A 21,057-nucleotide genomic window follows, 5' to 3' on the forward strand; every position below is an offset into this window, starting at 1 on the left:
TGAGTAATCTAGAGATTTCTTGTAGAAATTCATGCAGGAGCTCATGTTGGTCTGAACTAAGGCCTGTGGCAGTTCTGGGTTAAATAAAGTCCAGAGAGTGGCTGTGGCAGTGGGTCACTTAAGTACATAGAAGTGGAAGTACATAAACATAGAAGAAGTGAAGAAGGCTTGGGAATTGGGGAGTCATTCACATGAACATTAATGTCCGTAGGTCAATGTTAGGACCAGGAGGACAGAGCAAAGACATGGGGCTTCTCCTTAGTGAATGTCAGGAGGAACAAGGAGGCCAAGTCCTAAGTGGATGTCAGAAAGAGGCAAGGAATCTGGTAGTTTGCATAAACCTCAAAGGGAATGACTGAAGGAGATAAAAATACTGACTATTCCATTCTCCTAGCCCTGTGGTATCTGAGAATGGAAACAAACAGCCTTCCCTTGTGGATATTGAAAGGAAATTATTCCCTTAGAAAAGACTTAATTGAGATCAATTAAGGTCAAGAATTTAGTAAAGAGATATTTACAGTCTTAATAAAGAGAGATCAGATTCAGCAAAGGGATAGGGGGTGCAGGGATTTATCTACAAGGAATAGAAGTTCCAAAGGCCCAGGTACCTGGGGTAGTTGTGACTGCAAAGGTGAAGGAATCCAGAGTAATACCAAGTACAAGCAACATCACATGGTCAAAGGGCCACATTTGAGGCCACAGGGCTTTGGGATTAACTGGCCACAAAGTTACCCCTGGAACTCTCTGGTGGAGAACAGTTTCAGAATGAAACAGTTGGTGGTGTTGAAACTTAAGCATGTTTGCTATTTATGGTTCACTAAGGATACTGTGTATGGCCTTTGCCCAATATTCCAAAGAAACCAGTGTTGCAAAATTGCCTTGGCCTCAGAACAGCTTAGGTTGTTGGGTCAGTGCATAAGGCCTGGTGCTCTCATAGCACCAGGGGGGAGCACAAACAGGTCTGTACCCTGCAGTCCATCCCCTAGACTGTACCTATTCTGTAAAGCCTCTTTCAAGATAGGTGGGTGGTCAGGCCCTTGTCAGGATGTAAGGATGGATGTTCACAGACTCTTAGTGCACAATAGAATATAATGAATGAGGAAGTTTCTCCATAAAGACAAGTGTAAAAACAGCAGTGTGAGATGAGATCCGCAAGGCCTGAGTCAGGGTTAGGAGGAAGGGAGCTAATATTTATGTAGCATTTCTTGTGTGCCAGCTGGCTATGATGTGTCTTACACATTACCCCACTCATTCTAGCCCTGAGGGGTTTAAGTGTCACATTCACGTAATAGTTGACAAGTTGGAAACTCCACAAGGTAAACTCAAATCAAAAACTAATGAATGACTAAGCCAGAATTCCAAACTAAATGTGCTTAGCTCCAGAGCCCATGTTCTTTCCACTACTACACGTTGTTATACTACATGTGGTTTCTTCCAAAAACCAACAGTTCCAGACATGTTGTGTGGCAGCCCAGTATAATGGCTCAGACCATGGACTCTAGCGTCTGAAGGCCTGGATTAGAGTCCCAGAACTGGGGTATATATTCTGTGGGACTTAGTCACATTAGATGCCTTCAGTTTTCTTATAGGTAAAATGGAAACAGTAGTTCCCATTTCATATAGTTGTCATGACATTGACTAAGTTAATATTTGCAAAGCACTTAGGACAGTGCCCATCACATGGTAAGTGCTATGTAACTGTGTGTTAAATATAAGGTAAAATTAAGGGTCATTAGACGGACTATGAGGAACAAAATAATACAAAAGGGATAACATGAAGTATTGCCACTTGAAATGTATTTCTGCTGCTTACAGGATGGACTCAACTTTGGTTGGTTAGATGGCAAACATCTTCAGTTTAGTCGCTGGGCTAAAAATAATGAACCACTTGAAGACTGTGTAATATTAGACATTGATGGATTCTGGAAAACATCTGATTGTGATCATATGCAACCGGGTGCTATTTGCTACTATCCAGGAAGTATGCTATATTTTAGTTCTTAAATTATTATCAGTCTCATGAATAGTGAAATTTGTGGGGAGTAGTTCTGTAAAATCTTGTTTTGAAATTATAATCATGTCCTTTCTTACAACAAAATTTGTGAAAATTCATATCAGGTAGAATTATTATATATTAAGTACTTGGTCATTGATTTGTTATTTTAGACATTGTTATATATTTATTTTTGTCAGTTGATAATGATAATTGACCTTTGAGTTTTAAATCCCTATTAGCCTCATTTTGGATATATTTTGTTTATATTCTATAAGAACTTCTATTTGTGGGAATTTTTTTGCTAATTCTTATCAACAACTAATATTTCTTTTTAAGAGTCACTGTTAAGATTCATCTGTTTGCAAGTCACAGTAACCAGCTCAAGCTAGCTTCAGCCAAAAGGGAAATTTAGATCGTCAAAAATGAGAATATAGCTGAGCTTCATGAGAATGGGAATCAGAAACTGAATGGAATCAGGAACCCAGAGATACTGTCTCCCACCTATCTCTTCTGTTTCTTTCTGTGGATCTGACTCTTTTTTTATATACTTTCTGCACATGGTAAAACAAGGCAGCTCTGTAAGCCTTCAAATATAGCTGTAACTCGCAATGAATTGACTATCCTTGAATTCCACTTTCAAAATTCTTAGAAAGAATCTGATATACCCAACTGAATAAGGTATGCAATCTCTAGCCTTAGTCAGAGGAAGGTGGTTTTACAACCACCAGGGGCCCACATTTGTGCATTTTCAGGAGAGAGAAGATACTACTTTCCAGACAAAGAAAGTTGTAAGCTGGGAGAGATTCTGAATGGTCTCTACTGCATATTAAATCGGTTTGACTGTCTTTGAGTAGAGCATAGCTATATTTGCATCTTCTTAAATGTATTGCTTTTTCATAAAATTTTTTAAAGAACCAGATTTTCTAGATGTCAGATTTTCAACTATTTGTTAGTTTTCATTAAAGCAACAACTTAGAAAATCATGTATTTCATTAAAATGTACCCTTAAAAATAAATAAAAAATAAAATATGACTCTAAAATTAGAGAAGATATCAGTAGCCAGAAACTTAAAGATGAGTTTCCAAAGTTATAGTTCAATGCCCATTATGAATATCTTTGTATAGTATCTGAGGTTGCCTCTTGTATTTGAGATTTGGTGGTACAGGAAGACAGAAACTACATTTAACCTAATAGCACCTCATGTTTTATATTCTCCCACTCACTCCACAGCAGGGGAAAGAAATTGTGTTAAATAAATTCCTTCCTACAGAAACCCAGTTAAGAGGTCATATTATATTTGAATAGAAACAGAACAAGCATCATTAGGCTATTATTTATTGGCTTCCTGAATAGTCCCTACAAATCAAGCCTAATTACCATGAACAGGATTCAACATTTATGTCTACAGTTAGAATTCTTACCATTGTCTTTTTCTTAGATGAGACTGACAGAGAGATCAAACCAGTTGGCAGTGTTCAGTGTCCATCTCCTGTTCTATCTACTCCATGGATACCATTTCAGAACTCATGCTACAATTTTGTGATAGCAAAGACTAAATATACGGCAACAACACCAGAGGAAGTTCATTCTGAATGCCAGAAACTGAGTAAGTCCCTTATGTGGCCATTAGATGTATGTTCATTAAAAAATAAGTCTCACCTGAGTGTGTTATAAATTTTTCAAATTAGCACTAGATCTCAAAAATATTTATCTCCTACTTTCTGCATTATCAATAAGAAAAGGTATTAACATTTGTGTCTAGTTAAAACGGAGAATATAAGAATTACTTCTTTACCCATCCATTAGAGAGCTAGTCTGTCTTTACATGAATAAACAAATGAGTTCTACTTAAAAAGCAAAAGAAATGACACTAGCAAGCAGAGAACTGGATGTTAAACTAAGCTAGACTGTGGGCAAAGTAAAAATAGGTGAATTTCGGTGGTCGAAAGCTCATATAAGTAGTCAAAAGCAAAGAAGCAGCTCTGCTTAAAAGAAATGCATATTTCATACTTTCACACTTTCAACTCTTAGGACTCTTTAGATATTCCCTGTGAGATCCACTGAGGATCTGTGACTTCTGAACAGTGGACCTGTGAACTCTGGGAATTTCCTATGGCAAATATCAAAGTATTATTCCCAAAATGTGCTGTGTAGAAACTAGTCTTAAAAGATATTCTACAAAAGGATCCTTAGAAAAAGAACAAGATTGAGAAATATTATACACCACTGCTTCCTGTTAGATATTATCAAATGTACATTAACATATACTTTAATATATGTTATAAATGAATTAGTTAACTTTGTTTAACCAATAATGTTTGTGACACTTTTATCCATTTAGTCTTTTTCTGAGAAATTCCTGCTAATTTGCTGAGGAACACCTTTGGGAAATGTTAAACTTTTTTAACCCTAATATAAAGAGTGATCTCTAAAGAAAAGGAAGATCTATCATACAGTCCATCCAAGAGGTTTTATTTATTATAGTTTTGGGCAGTATATTATTAATATGGATAAATTTGTACCAATTCAAAATAAGCTTTAAATGGGGAAAAGTTAAGTGAATCAATGTTTTAAATTCTCTACTCAGCTGCTAATTTTTCACTATTCTATAAGATTAAATTTTTTTTCAAAGATTTTATTTATTTATTCATGAGAGACACAGATTAAGAGAGAGAGAAAGAAAGAGGCAGAGAGACACAGGCAGAGGGAGTAGCAGGCCCCATGCAGGGAGCCCGACATGGGACTCGATCCCGGGTCTCCAGGATCAGCCCCTGGGCTGAAGGCGGTGCTAAACTGCTGAGCCACCTGGGCTGCCCATATTCTATAAGATTAAATGTAATATGAAAATATTTGGAGTACCTGGATGGCTCAGTTGGTTAAACATCTCACTTTTGATTTCGGCTCAGGTCATGGTCTTAGGATCATGAGATCAATCCCTGTGAAGAGCTGGGCATGGAGCCTGCTTAAGATCCTCTCTCTTCAGGAAGACAAACCATGAGAGACTTCTAATTCGGGGAAACAAACAAAGAGTTGCAGAAGGGTTGGGGAGATGGGGTGACTGGGTGACAGGCAGTAAGGAGAGTACTTGATGGGATGAGTACAGGGTGTTATACAGTATGTTGGCAAATTGAATTTAAATAAAATAATTTTCTTTTTATTTCTTCACTAAAAAAAATAAAGCAAAACAAAATATTTGAAAACTTAATCTATTTATTTTGGTACAGATTATTTTCTTAAAAGGATTTATTTATTCATTTGAGAGAGAACAGGAGTGGGGAGAGGGGCAGAGGAAGAGGAAGAGGGAGAGAATCTCAAGCAGACTCCCCACTGAACTCAGCATCCTATGTGGGGCTGGATCTCATGACCCTAATATCATGACCTGAGCCGAAACCAAGAGTCGGATGCTCAACTGATTGAACCACCCATGTGGCACAGTACAATGAAATAGTTATATTTATATGTCTGTCTTATTTTTCATTATTGTTTTAGAGTTTATTAAACTGGGAAATAAATGTTTTAAATCTACCAAAATAAAGTGTTCTAGATAAGTAATTATTAAAATGATTGACTATTTTTTATGTAACAGATCCAAAATCACATGTTCTGAGCATTCGAGATGAAAAAGAGAATGACTTTGTTCTTGAGCAACTTCTGCACTTGAATAATATGGCTTCATGGATCACATTAGGTATAACTTATGAAAGTAAGTTGTAAATCTGCTGATTTTCTCCATTTAAATTCATATACCTCATTATGAACTACTTGTTTATTAAGCTACAAAAGTATAGTTCTTCAAAGTACATATTTGTTTGTTTTAAAGATTTTATTCATTTATTCATGAGAGACACAGAGAGAGAGGCAGAGACATAGGCAGAGGGAGAAGCAGGCTCCCCCTGTGGAGCCTAACTAATGCAGGACTCGATCCCAGGACACCAGGATCAAGACCTGAGCCAAAGGCAGGCGCTCAGCCACTGAGTGACCCAAGAGCCCCAAAGTATATGTTTATCAATATACAAAATGATAATTCTACACCTAGCAGAACTTATATAAATACTAGACAGTTTTTGTATCCCAAATCTGCCATTAAAATGCCTTTACCACTAAGATTAGAGTTAAATGGTGGAAAATAATTTCTTTTCTCCACTATTTCTCCTAGCAATTCAAGACTAACTAAAAATGACCATGCTGCCATAGAAATCTTCAATAATTACTTTATATCTCTACTATGTATATGGGATGAGTGGGAATGGAATTATACTTCTATTATCGTTGCACCTTTGGGTTTACAACTTTGGCTTGGACTGTATGTTAGAAAAGTGAGGAACAGTCTGGCAGTGAGATAGAATATTTGAAATTGGGACTAAATACCACAAGTCCAAGGTATAATTGCTATAAAATATTTTAAAGATTCATTCATTTATTTTAGAGAGAAGAGAGAGAGAGGGTGTGTGCATGCTCATGAGGTGACAGGGGAGGGGCAGAAGGAGAGGGAGAGAAGCTCCAGCAGGCTCCTTGCTGAGCATGGGGTAGAGCCCATGACCCTGAGCCAAAATCAAGAGTCGGCTCACTCAACCAGCTGAGCTCCCCAGGTGCCACGCTATGAAATTTTTTAAGACACAGACCCTAGTAATAGCAGAAATAAGACCTATTAGAAAAATACTCACTTGGAGATGTCCTGAAAATCACAGAAGTCGAAATTAAGAAAAAAGTCACTCTGAAACATCACATATCAAAAGCATACATTTAGCCTCAAGGGGGGTAGGCCTTACTAAGGGGCATAGAACAATGACAGCCAAAGGCAGAAGCTAACTTACTCAAATATGAGCATGCCATATTAAATAGGTAAATTAATCAAATATGAGCATGCCATGTTTAAAAATAGCCTTCTCCTTGCAATTTAACCATTCTTAGAGTTGGTAAGGTTTTTCTTAAATACTTATGATGTGCAGATGAGTTAATAAAAAATAAGCTATCAAGCAACAGGTAGGACTTAAGTTGCCAGTTGAAGATGAGTTCATCATAGTAGGACTTAAGTATCCAAATCCTTTCTCCAATGACACTTGAATACCCTTAAAATTAGGAAGGGGAAAAAGTGGAGAGAAACTAGGTGGCTAGGCTTTACCTGGAAATGATCAAGGAAACAGTGTTCCATAGGGATTGGGGGAGACCACACCCAGGACATAGAGATTTTAATTTTACCTTCTGATATACTTTTTTAGTTATATTATCAGAAACAACTAAAAATGTATTCTGTATTCTAAAAAACATTTTCATATCCGTAGACTTCCTTTTAATCTAATCTTAACTTATTTTTTTTTTTAATTTTTTTTTTAATTTTTATTTATTTATGATAGTCACAGAGAGAGAAAGAGAGAGAGGCAGAGACACAGGCAGAGGGAGAAGCAGGCTCCATGCACCGGGAGCCTGACGTGGGATTCGATCCCGGGTCTCCAGGATCGCGCCCTGGGCCAAAGGCAGGCGCCAAACCGCTGCGCCACCCAGGGATCCCTAATCTTAACTTATTTTTATAAATTGTATGAGTGACAAAATTTCTACTAAAATATATAGACCTATGAGTGACATATAGAAAGATATTTCAAGCAAACAGCAAATTTGGTTTATTTATTTTTATTTATTTATTCATGAGAGACACACACAGAGAGAGAGGCACAGACACAGGCAGAGGAAGAAGCAGGCTCCATGCAGGGAGCCTGACAGGGGACTCGATCCCGGGTCTCCAGGATCACACCCTGGGCTGAAGGCAGTGCTAAACCGCTGAGCCACTTGGGCTACCCAGCAAATTTGGTTTAAATATAATTCTTAGTGGCTAAATTCACATCCATAGGTTAATTTAATTATTTCAGTATACTTAAATAATATTTCATTACAATACCACTGATAAAAAGGATTTTGTTTTTAAAGTTCTGACTTTTCAGAAGTAGGGCCATGAATAGAAATTACTGAGGGAAGCCACTTGTCAAGCCAAGTGAAAAAGTGACCCTTTTGTATAGCAACTTTAGGAATATACCATTGCCCATCATATTGACCATAAAATTGTCAGTTTAACACTTGGGGAGAGGTTTCCAAAGAGGGCCTGAGACATGGGGTGATAGAGAGCAGCGAGCAAGAACCAGATCACATGTATAGTGTTTCTAGCTGCAGGCAGATGTTTAAGTGTACTGCCTCAGAAGACAGTCACCAGTGAAAGGTACAAATAACCAGGACAACAATGGGTATGTGTACTTTATAATGACACCACTCTTTAGGCCAATTTGTAATTTTAATAGGCCTAGCAACTTTTTTCTCCAGAAACTTTAATAAGATATATTACCATACCATACAATTCAGCCATTTAAGGTATACAATTTAATGGCTTTTAATATAGTCACAGGGTTGTGCAGCTATCACTACCCCAAAAAGAAATACTGTATCCATTAGCAGTCCCTCCTCATTCCTTATCCCCTCTCCCAGCTCCCAGAAAACTACTTACCTGCTTTCTGTCTCTCCAGATTACCTGTTCTAGACATTTCATATAAATGAGTTCATACAGTATGTGATTTTTCTGTGTGACTAGCTTGTTCTACTTAGCTTAATGGCTTATGCATGTAGCACTGTAGCAAGATTCTTTTTACTTTTTTGGTTATGAATAAAGCCTCTATGAATATTCACGTACAAGTTTCTATGTGGATGTATATTTTCATTTATCTGGGGTATATATCTAGGAGAGGAATTGCTGGGTCTTTTTTTAACCCTTTGAAGAACTAGCAGACTGTTTTCCTAAGCCGCTATACCATTTTCTATACCTTCCAATTTTCCTGTATCTATGCCAACATTTTTTATCTCTTTTTGATTGTAGCCATCCCAATAGGTATGAAGTGGTATCTAATTGATAAAAATTATGTCATTTTTATTTCATTTCCCTGATGATTAATGATATTAAACATAATTTCATGTACTTAGTGGCTATCTGTATATCATCTTTGGAAAAAAGTTTATTCAGATTCTTAACCCATTTTTTAATTATTTGTCTTTTTTATTGAGTTATATAAACATTTCTTCTATATTCTGGATATAAGTTCCTTGTTAAATAAACAATTTATAAATATTTTCTCCCATCATTTTCTTTATTTTTTTAAGTAAGCTCCATACCCAACATAGAGCTCAAACTCATGTCCTCAAGATCAAGAATATCAAGCTCTACTGACTGGGCCAGCCAGGCATCCCCCACCATCACTTTCTTGACAGTAGAATTTATAGCAGAAATTTTTTTTAAAAAAAGATTTTATTTATTTATTTGTGACAGCAAAAGCGGGAAGGGTTGGGAGAGAGGCAGATGGAGGGGGACAAGCGACTCTCCACCAAGCAGGGAGCCTGACTCAGGGCTCCATCTTAGGACCCTGAGATCATGACCTGAGCTGAGGGCAGACACTTAACTGACTGAGCCTCCCAAGTGCCCTGCACAAAACTTTTTAATTTTAATGAAGTACAACTTACCTATTTTTTATCACTTATGCATATCTAGAAGGCATGGTCATGAAGAAATACTCATATGATTCATTCTAAGAGTTTTATAGTTTCAGCTCTTATGTTTAGGACTATGATTTATTTTGAGTTAATTTTGTATATGGTAAAAGGAAAGGGTCTATATATATGTTTATATTTATTTATTAATATAAAATATATGTATATTTTTTGCATGTAGATATCCTGTTGTCCCAGGAACTATTCTTTTGCATTGAATTGTCTTGGCACCCTTGTCAAAAATCAGTTGACATAAATGTGCACAATTGTGTATGGTTTAGGTCCAGAGAAGATATTTCTATCAATAGTTTTGTAATATGTTAATTTTTAAATAAAAGAATTATATTCATTTTCATTGCAATTTAACATATATAGAGGAGAAATGAAAATTTGATTAAAAAATGATAAAACATAAAGCTATGGCAGGATGGTGAAATCACTTTATAAAGTATAAAATTTACAAGCTATAAATTTTAACTTTTATGTTTATAATTTATGCTTTCCAAGTTAAAAATAAGCATGATTTACTACTATAGTCAGAAAATATTTTAAAGGACTATACTTAATCATACAACTTTTTAGAAAGTAAGTAAAGGAGAAAAAATCAGTTGAGTTTGTAATATTAACTATTATTCAAGTCTTCATTCAATCTCTAAGCATAGAAAAAAATGTTTCTTCCCTAGATAATTCTCTTCTGTGGTCTGATAAGACCATGCTGTCATACACAAATTGGAGAAGAGGAAGACCAGATATAAAAAATGACAAGTTTTTTGCTGGCTTGAGTACTGATGGTTTCTGGGATATTCAAGCCTTCAATGTTATTGAAGAAATATTTCACTATAACCAGAACAGCATTCTTGCTTGTAAAATTGAAATGGGTAAGTATGCTAATGTTGAATTTCCGCTCCAGAGAAAGAGAACATAAGGCCATTAGCTCCATGAGTGGGAATCGTGCAACTGTGTTTTTTGAAAGTCTCGTCTATCTTCAGTTCTATGAGAGATACAAGAGTTACAGAGGAAGGAAAAGACACAGTCTGTGGTGTCAGGTTCTTGAACTCAGGGAGTTAAACGTATCTGGGAAGACAGCATTAAACTCCTTAGCATTATTTTATGTAAATTAGTTTTAGGTTATTTGGTACTGGCTTAAGTTTGTTGGAAAGTCAAACAAATAAATAAATCTCAAAAGAGATCAATGAAAACAGGAGTAATGAAAACCATACTTTGAGGACAAGGTAAGACTTGGTTGGGTCTTGAAGACTGGATAAGATTTTTATAAATAATAAAGTGTGTTTGGGTAAAGTTTTGACATTCTCACCTAAAAATAAATGTTTCTTAAATTTGCCTAATTACTCAAGTAAATCTATTTTTAAGTGCGTATCAGTTGTAAATTTTCCACAGCTTAGAAACTGTTTTTTTTTTTTAAGATTTAATTTATTCATGAGAGACACAGAGAGAGAGAGAGAGAGAGAGAGAGAGAGAGAGAGGCAGAGACATAGGTAGCTTCTCCATCGAGAAGCAGGCTCCTGTGAGGAGCCTGATGCAGAACTTGATCCCAGGACCCTGGGCCTGAGCCAAAGGCAGACGCTCAACACTGAGCCACCCAGGCATCCCTAGAAACTATTATTATGGCCTCTCTGCTTTAAGCCCTCTGCTAACATCCAGGCTGATCTTCTCCCTTCATAGTATGACAGATTAACTTTCTGGAGCATCATTTTGATCAACAATCTCCAGGGTTTCCCTATTACCAATTACCTTGAATTCATGTAAGCTTCTAAGGCATTTTAGAAACAGTCTATTCTAAAATTAAAGGCTTTCTTCCAGCTCCATTTCTTCCTCCATTCTTGGCTCAGTAAGCCTCTTACTGTGTCAGGCTGATCTCTTAATTGTCCCATGTACAGTGTGTGCTTATCCTCATTCGCACCTTTATTTATGTTTTTTATGGACTAGAAGTCTTTTTTTTCAAGATTTTATTTATTTATTCATGAGACACACACACACACACACACACACAGAGAGAGGGCGGGGGGCAGAGTCACAGGCAGAGGGAGAAGCAGGCTCCATGCAGGGAGCCTGACGTGGGACTCGATCCCGGGACTCCAGGATCATGCCCTGAGCCACCCAGGCTGCCCGACAAGAAGTCTTCCACCTTTTTTCTTTTAACTTCTTTAACAAACTTTTTATTTTAGAATGATTTTATATATATAAATCTATATATAAATATAGAAATTTATATATGTAAATATAAATATATATATAAAAGATTTTATTTACTTATTCATGAAAGACACAGAGAGAGAGGCAGAGACATAGGCAGAATGAGGAGCAGGCTCCCCGTGGGGACCCTGGGACCCCAGGATCACGACCTGAGCCAAAGGCAGACACTCAACCACTGAGCCACCCAGGTGCCCCGGAATGATTTTATATTTATAGAAAAGTTACAGAGACAATACAGAAAGTTCCCATATACACCATAACCGATTTCCACTATTGTTGACATCTTACGTAATTATGGTACATTTGTCACAACCAGTATGATAGGTTACTATTCATCAAAAGTCCATACATTATTCACAGTTTTAAAATTTTTTATTTACTATGCCCTTTCTATTCAGGATTCTATTCAGGATACAAGTTACGTATAGTCATCATGTCTCCTTAGGTTTGTTTCTCTTGGCTATGAAAGTTTCTTAGACTTTTTTTGCTATCAATGACCCTGACAGTTTTGAAGAGGACTGACCATGTATTTTATGGAATGTGCCTCACTTCGGGTTGACTGATGTTTTTTTTTTATTTTAACCTTGATCACTTGCCTCTAGATGATATTAGCTTTCTCCACTGCAGAGGTACTCTTTTCCCCATTTCCAATACCATACTCTTTGTAAGGAAGTCACTAATAATGATCAGCCCACACATACAGACTGAAGGGTTATTCACCTTTCTGGGAAGGGCATATCTATGTAAATTATTTGGAATTCTACTGTACAAGAGATTTGTCTATTCCCTCCCATTTTTTAACTTATTCAGTCAGTTGTTTATATCAGTATGGACTCATGGTTATATACTTTATACTTTGGGTTATAATCCAGTATGCTACATTATCTAATATTTTATTCAAATTGTTCTAATTCTGGCCATTGGGAGCTCTTAGTTCCTGTGCCTCTCTTTGAAGTACCCTCATCATTGTGGTTTTGTTACTGTTTTATTATTCTCCATTTGTTTTTAGCTTACTTTCTGGTTATCTATTTCTTTCTAGTCCAAATTTCATCTAACCTAAATTTTGGAAACGTAATTTGTTAAGCAGGCTTTCTTTTCTTTCTTCTTCTTCTTCTTTTTCTTCTTCTTCTTCTTCTTCTTCTTCTTCTTCTTCTTCTTCTTCTTCTTCTTTTTTTTAAGCAGGCTTTCTGACTCTCTTAATTCAGATGAATCAATCTCTCCTTCTCTACTCAACCACATATATTATAGCAGTTAATTGTTTGATCTGCATTTTAGGTATCCTTTTCTATCTCCAATTCCTATGTGAGCTCCTTAAATGAAAGACAATGTTTATACCTTTTTTTAATCAACCAGAAAATTATAATATTTAAGAACCTATCACATGTGTTGTGGCAATAGGAAAAATGATGTATGTATTTTACCTCCTTTGTTAATAAGAAATCCAGGTTTATTTAACTTTAGAAATGATCACATGTCCAGTCTTACCCAAAATATGTATTTTAAGTAATTTAAACATAATCACTAATGCTTTTAATTTAAATATTATAGTTGACTACAAGGAAGAATATAATGCTACTCTGCCACAGTTTATTCCATATGAAGATGGTATTTATAACGTTATTCAAAAAAAGGTAACATGGTATGAAGCATTAAACATATGTTCTCAAAGTGGAGGTTATTTGGCAAGTGTTCATGACCAAAATGGCCAGCTCTTTCTGGAAGACATCGTAAAACGTGATGGATTTCCACTATGGGTTGGGCTCTCAAGTCACGATGTAAGTCTTGTCTTATTTCCCAGAAATTTTGCAAATGTGTTAGAAGGTTGGAAATTTGAGCATAAGATTTTTTTAAAAAGATTTTATTTATTTATTCATGAGAGACCCAGAGAGAGAGGGAGAGGCAGAGACATAGGCAGAGAGACAAGCAGGCTCCATGCAGAGGGCCCAATGTGGGACTCAATCCCAAGACTCCAGGATCATGCCCTGGGCAGAAGGCAAGTCGCTCAACCACTGAGCCACCCAGGCGTCCCTGAGCATAAGATATTAATTAGTTCAAAGTATAACATCAGCTGAAGTCTTGGGACTCAATTTGCATAGCATAGCACATTTTTATCTCTTTACAACACAAAGCAAATAGAAAACTGTATTGTAGAATGCTGTAGGGCAAATAGCCAGAACCATAACTGCCCTAGACACTGCCATCCCAAGGGTCCAGCAGATAAATATCTCAACAATACCTCTCAGTTGGAGCAGACCAACTGAAAGTGGTAAAAAAGGAATAGCACAGAATCAGAAAAACCTGAGTTCCAGTATTAGTGGTGGGTCTTCCATTTACATGTTCAGTGATCATGAGCAGGTTATTTAACCATTGTAAGCTTGTTTCTTCATCTGTAAAACTGGTGTGATAATATTTTCCTTAACATAGGAGTATAGTGAAGATTAACACAAAAATGTATATAAGATACCAAATAAAATTCTTAATGTTAGGACTAATAAATGTATTTTCTTCTCACTTTCTTCTTACAAATTGCAGTATTTGGGAATAATGTTTTGGTAGTAAACACGTCTTTTGTGCCACTATTTGAATCCTGTTAATATATTCAGTTACCTATAATAATATCCAATATGCCAAAAATAGGCATCTATTGAGAGTAGAATTGAAGGCATAATTTAAATAATCTTTAGAACAAAGTGAAAAGGATTTTTTAAAGGGTGGCAAATTAGGATTATAGAATCAAGGAAAAATCAAAAGTAGTCTTCCCATATGAGTTTCTTGAGAAATATTTTCTTCTTTTAGCTCCCTGCTGTTTGATGGCCTTTATAATATGAAAAAATGTAGCCAGAGACACAAACCACAGAACTATAAAACAATATTCAGAATAATATGAAGGTTGGGATGATAAATCTGTAATTGTGACAAATAGAAGCCATTTGCATGTCATTTAACTTCAAGTGTTATAAAAACTCATCCTTAAAAAAAATAAATCTAGAGACAGAGTATAGTAACTCTGTAAATTTAAAGTCCTACTTAAACTGCACAAGAGTAAATGTCTCAAATCAAAGTGTCAAAAGTAAATCCCTGATTTTGCAAATAGGTCCAGACCTATAACAATTGTAAGCACATAATTAACAATCCATTCCAGTACTTCATAAAGTATATATATTCTTCTTAATATTCTTTTTGAACATTCTTTCTTTCTGGATTCAGGTTATCTCTATTATTCTTTAAAAAATTCTTATGCTAAAAAATGTTCTAAACCTTTTTATATCTATTATTCTTAAAACAGGGAAGTGAATCAAGTTTTGAATGGTCTGATGGCAGTACATTTGACTACATCCCATGGAAAGATAAACAGTCTGCTGGAAATTGTGTTGTCCTGGACCCAAAAGGAATTTGGAGACATGAAAACTGCAAGTCTGTTAGGGATGGTGCTATTTGTTATAAACCTATAAAATGTAAGTCTTGATTTTGAAGAACTATATTGATTGAAATATGACATTTTGTTTTGTGTACATGATCAAATAAAGGGATTTTTGTAGATTTTTAAGTAAGGTCTATTCACAAATCCTATAAAAATAATGTTTATACTTTGTGAAGAGAAACAAATATAATATATCCTTTCAAGATATGTTCCCAAAGACTTTTAGTTCCTCTATTACTAAGTATCTATTACTCTAGAATTTGTAAATTTTAATTTAACTTAGCAATGTTTTACAAAGGCTGAAATGTTTCTTTTAAAAAAGAGTTCAAAAAAAATAAAAAAGAGTTCAGCAGTATATTAATTTGGGAAATACCTCAGGTTTGATTTACCATATTGATGGCTCTGGGAGTTTCTATAGTAAATAAATCTGCTTAACTTTGTGTAACTAAGCACTTTCCAAACTTACATGATTCTTAAAATCTAAGGAAAAAGCCCCTTCCATCAGGGGCTGGACTTGGGGTCATCGTGACAAGCAGAGCCTTGAAGAAGAGCACAAGAACCAAGATCACCCAGGAGCTGCAGGAGCCTGCTGGACAAGCCAAGAGATGGTGGGGGTGGCATCTCTGAGGCCTCTGGTTCTCAGCACTTACCATGCTTTCTCCTCCAAAGAATCCCTCAGAGAAGATTCAACATTTGTAATTAAACAGATTCAAGCAGAAGGAAATGTGAAAACCTTATCTAGAGAAACAAGTGAATACAAGAAAAGGAGAATGAGATCAAGAATGAGGAATGAATGGATAATCAAGAACTGACATCTCAGTTGTTAGGTACAGAAAGTTAATGTTTTAAAAAAACAATTGGAATACATGAGAAATGTGGTAAAGTATACAAAAGTGGAAAACACATCTGTGTTGGCTAAACAGACTTTATAGGATCAAGTAGAATGACAACATGAACAAACACAGATTCAGTGCTATACTGGCTTGAATAGTATCCCCCCAAATTCACCTCCACCCAGAACCTTAGAATGCAATCTTATTTAGAAATAGCCTTTGCAGATGTAATTAGTTAGATGAGGTAATGCTTGATTAGAATGGGCCCTAAATCCCATGACTGGTGTCCTTATAAAAGGAGAGAAACAGACACAGAGGGAGAAGGCCCTTTGATGACAGAAGCAGAAGTTGCAGTGATGCAGCTTCAAGCCAAGAATTGCCATCAACCACCGGAAGTGAGGAGGCCTGAAAGAGATTCTCCCTCAGAGCCTCCAGAAAGAAGCAGTCCTGCTGACACCTCATTTTTAGATTTGCCTCCGGAACTGTGAGAGTATTAATTTCTGTTGTTTTAAACCACCAGTTTTGTGATAATTTATTATGGCAGCTCTGGGAAACTAATACAAGAGCAAACTTTGAAAATTGAATCTTCAAGGGGCACCTGGATGGCTCAGTCAGTTTAGTGTCCAACTCGACTTCGGCTTAGGTCATGATCTCAGGACTGTGAGATCAAACCCCATGTTGGGCTCCACATAGGGCATGGAGCCTGCTTAAGAATCTGTCTTCCTCTCTTCCTATCCCTTCCCTCAACCCATCTCTCCCTCTCTCTCAAACAAACAAAAACTTAAAAAAAATAGACTCTTCAAGAAAGAAAACAACTGTTGGTAAGGATGTGGAGAAATTGGAGCCCTTGTACATTGCTTGTGGGAATAAAAAGTGGTGTGTAATCACTGTGGAAAATGGTATGGTGGTTTCTCAAAACTTTTAACATAAAATTACCATAGGATCTAGTGCTTCCACTTCTGGGTATATATTCAAAAGGGATGAAAGCAGATATTTGTACAACCGTATTCACAGCATCTTAATTCACAATGGCCAAAAGGTGAAAGCACCCCAAGCCGTCCACTAACAGATAAATGCATAAGCAAAAAGTGGCATATACATACTATGGAATATTATTCAACATTAAAAAAGAAGGAAATTCTGACGCATAATACAGAATACAACCTGCATGGTTGAATCTTGAGAACATTATTCTAGGTAAAATAACCCAGACACAAAAGGACAAATACCATATGATTTCAATTATGTGAGGTACCTAGAGCTGTTAAATTCATAGAAACAGAAAGTAGAATGGTGGTTTCTGGGGGCTGGCAGGAATGGGGAATTATTATTTAATGGGTACGGAAGCCCTAGCTCCTCTCTTTGTAGGAGACAGATTTTGCTATGCAAATATACTGCACTTTGTAAACAAATTACCAAATTTTCACTTGTGGATATGATTTTGAAAGTAGTTTTTTATATGGCAAGGTAAAACTAAGTTTGTATCATCAAGATAAAAGGAATCCAAAGAAGGAAAAATTTTTAATTATTTCAAAGTACAGCCTGTCTTTGCTTCTTTTTTATTTTGTCTCTCCAATTGTTTTTAAATTAGGCTAATTCCATCTTAGAGGGCTAAATGCTTTCTTCTGTTTTCTAAGTTTTCAAAATGTTATTCCAAAAAGCCAATTAGAATGTACACTTTTAGAGTATGAGCTGTAGCTTTCTGTGGCGTGTGTATTGAGTCTAATGCTTCTTATCCACAGGAACCATAGTTTCAGATAGGGCTTAGTGAGATTTTAAAAGTCAGTTGTTTTTTCTGTGCATTTTTACAATCATGTCTAACATTTTTATAGCTAAAGAAGTATCCTCTCGTACATACTCACCAAGATGTCCAGCAGTAAAAGGGAATGAGTCCCAGTGGATCCAGTACAGGGGGCACTGTTATGCATTTGACCAAGCATTGCACAGTTTCTCAGAAGCCAAACAGTTCTGTTCAAAACTTGGTGAGTTAAAATTTATTGATTTTCTTGCACTCAATAATTTAATCATTGGATTTTTTCCCAAGGAAATTATTTGAAATAATGATTATATTTTTGAAAATATTTTGGGAACATCTGGGTGACTCAGTCAATTAAATGTCTGACTCTTGATTTCAGCTCAGGTTATGATCTCAGGGTTGTGGGATTGATCCCCACATCGGGCTCTGTGCTCAGTGGCAGTCTGCTTGAGAATCTCTCTCTTCCTCTTCCTCTGCCCCACCCACCAATGCATGCATTCTCTCTCTCTCAAATAAATAAATCTTCTTTAAAAACTTCTAAAACAGGGACGCCTGGGTGGCTCAGCGGTTGAGCACCTGCCTTTGGCCCAGGGTGTGATCCTGGAGTCCCAGGATTGAGTCCCACATCGGGCTCCCTGCATGAAGCCTGCTTCTCCCTCTGCCTGTGTCTCTGCCTCTCTCTCTCTGTGTCTCTCATGAATAAATAAATAAAATCTTTTTTAAAAAAATTTCTAAAACACTCCATATTTATAATAGCATTTTATAACCTATTTTCCCAGTGGTAGGGAAATGGTATTTTATGATATAAGAGTTAAGTGGAATTTTGGAATAGCCATCATAAATGACCAATGTAAGAATAAGTATATGGAAAATAAAAGTAACTGGGAAGAAGTAGAATAAAAAATTGCTAAGTGAACCATTATGTGAAAATGACAAATAAAATGGTCTAAATATAGCAAGATGTGTTTAGATGAAGGGATTAGGGCAAATTTTTTTTTGTAAAAGTTAAACATTAAATACAAAATTATAGGTTTTTCCACTACGTAGTTATGAATAAGTAAGCTTACTTATGATGAAGCGTGGGTTATTCATCCATTCTGCTACTGAAATGGCCCACATCCTCTGAACAGTATAAGGAACAGGACTTCTTTATCTTCAGATTTAACTATTTTAGAAAGGGCAGCAATGATTGGATCTCTCCCATGAGAAATTTACTGTGTAGTCAAACTGTGAGATGACTTCTAGGGAGACTACTGAGAGTATTTCAAAGACCTGCATGCTTGAGTAGCCACTTAGCAAAACTAAATGGCATTTATCTCATTTACCTTGCTAAACTGTTATGGGAGACATTTGGCTGATTTAGCAATCTCCTTGTTACTGCTTAACTATAGGATGGAAACTTTGGTGTGGGAGCTCTCATATGTTATACATACACACACACACACACACACACACACACAATGGGAACTATTGTGAGCTATACATGTTCTGAAAGTCAGAAGCATCTTGCTCCTACAGGAGAAAATAGAAAGGTTTACTGTCATTGTAGTGTAGGGGTTAAGCAGATGAGCCTGGGAGGCAGACAGGTCTAAGTTTTATTTTTATTTTTTAATTTTTTATTTATTTATGATAGTCACAGAGAGAGAGAGAGGCAGAGACACAGGCAGAGGGAGAAGCAGGCTCCATGCACCGGAAGCCCGATGTGGGATTCGATCCCGGGTCTCCAGGATCGCGCCCTGGGCCAAAGGCAGGCGCCAAACCGCTGCGCCACCCAGGGATCCCAGGTCTAAGTTTTAAATCCCAACTCTCGCACTTACTTCCTGAGTGCTATAGAGGTTACATTTTGCTTCTCTTTTCTCATCTGAACAGTGAGAATGAAAATAGTACTAATTTCAAAGGTTGGATTGTTGTAGGAATGAATGAAATGAGATAATGTATGCAAATGTAGCACAGTGCCCTGCAAATAGTGAGCATTCAAATTATTCTTGTTATTAGAAAAGATTGAGATTGGCTTTCTAATTTTATAACTGGCTAGCTGTGTAAACCTGACCAATTTATTTAATCTCCTTGAGCCTCAGTTTTCTCATTTGTAAAATAGCGATAATATCTTCCCCTACAGGATTATGTAATATTTAACAAGCACGTGCACACTGTAGTCTTCTATGAAGGAATAAAGGCTTGCCTTAGCCCTTCCAATGCTACAACCACAAAAGAAATGCTTTAGATCAAGTGTGGATAGGCTTGTCACTGTTGAAAACTATTTGATTCCACTTAGGATTGATTTTCAAGTCTAGTTATTATTTTATTTCTATCCCTTGCCTGATGATGGCGATAATACTATTTTCTATGTGAGTTTAGGGCAATTTATCAAACTTCAAGAGTATTCAATTCCATACTATGTTTAGGAACTTATAATGGGCATAACCAAGTATGCCTATGTATAAAATAATATTAAAGGAGAGGCTAAGGCTCCCCAATATCTCAAAGCTTTTGTTTTCATTTTCTTTTTAATAAAAGCAAATTAAAAGCTGAGTTATTATACAGAAATGGTTGTTGAGAGCATGCTGAAATACATCTTTTTTTTAATATTTTATTTATTTATTTATGAGAGACACACACACAGAGAGAGAGAGAGAGAGAGGCAGAGACACAGGCAGAGGGAGAAGCAGGCTCCATGGAGGGAGCCCGATGTGGGACTCGATCCCAGGTTTCCAGGATCATGCCCTGGGATGAAGGCAGCACTAAGCCGCTGAGCCACCCGGGCTGCCCTAAAATACATCTTTCTATAATCACGTACCCCACTTCTTATGGCTAGCTGTTCATACACAGTTGTCTCACTGGCAGGCAGTTCCAAGATCAAAATGTTTATCTGGTAAACATTTTGAAGAAACATAAAATTTTTCTATGTAAAGTTTTAATCTAGAAATATTTCTAAAATTTTGGAATCTATTAATGCTATACTTAAAAAAATCTGGCACAGATACCATATTTTCAAAATATTCTCTATGTAAAGCTTGAATTTCTCCATGATCTTGATCATGATAGATTTTTTTCAAATGGCTAGTTGAGAATAAGCCACTCCCCTAGTTTGCATAAACTAATTAGTTTAGGGTTTGTTTTCCTACAACAGATCATTCTGCAACCATTGTTACCATAGAGGATGAAGATGAGAATAAATTTGTGAGCAGACTGATGAGGGAAGATAATAATATTACCATGAGAGTTTGGCTTGGATTATCTCAACATTCTGCCGGTAAGTGGCACACACAGTGTACAAAGAGAGTTCCAGCTTGTCCTAAATACCAACTCAGCCTT

The 21,057-nt window shown here is 36.4% G+C and overlaps 1 protein-coding gene across 3 annotated transcripts in view; it reads left to right on the forward strand.

The window, feature by feature from the left end:
* The window catches only part of LY75 (lymphocyte antigen 75), a 130,732-nt gene that overhangs the window by 67,204 nt on the left and 42,471 nt on the right, over positions 1–21,057 (forward strand). For all 3 annotated transcript variants that reach the window (XR_008662137.1, XM_055307917.1, XM_055307916.1), the window contains exons 26-33: positions 1,816–1,981; positions 3,436–3,603; positions 5,584–5,700; positions 10,202–10,396; positions 13,281–13,507; positions 15,019–15,187; positions 17,819–17,968; positions 20,873–20,995. Coding sequence is in view for 2 of the 3 variants with exons in the window: in XM_055307917.1 (XP_055163892.1) it covers positions 1,816–1,981; positions 3,436–3,603; positions 5,584–5,700; positions 10,202–10,396; positions 13,281–13,507; positions 15,019–15,187; positions 17,819–17,968; positions 20,873–20,995 (1,315 nt within the window). In the remaining variant the exon portion in view is untranslated. The remainder of the gene's footprint in view (positions 1–1,815; positions 1,982–3,435; positions 3,604–5,583; positions 5,701–10,201; positions 10,397–13,280; positions 13,508–15,018; positions 15,188–17,818; positions 17,969–20,872; positions 20,996–21,057) is intronic.

The sequence above is a fragment of the Nyctereutes procyonoides genome, unplaced genomic scaffold, assembly GCF_905146905.1.
Source record: "Nyctereutes procyonoides isolate TBG_1078 unplaced genomic scaffold, NYPRO_anot_genome, whole genome shotgun sequence".
Lineage (NCBI taxonomy): Eukaryota > Metazoa > Chordata > Mammalia > Carnivora > Canidae > Nyctereutes > Nyctereutes procyonoides.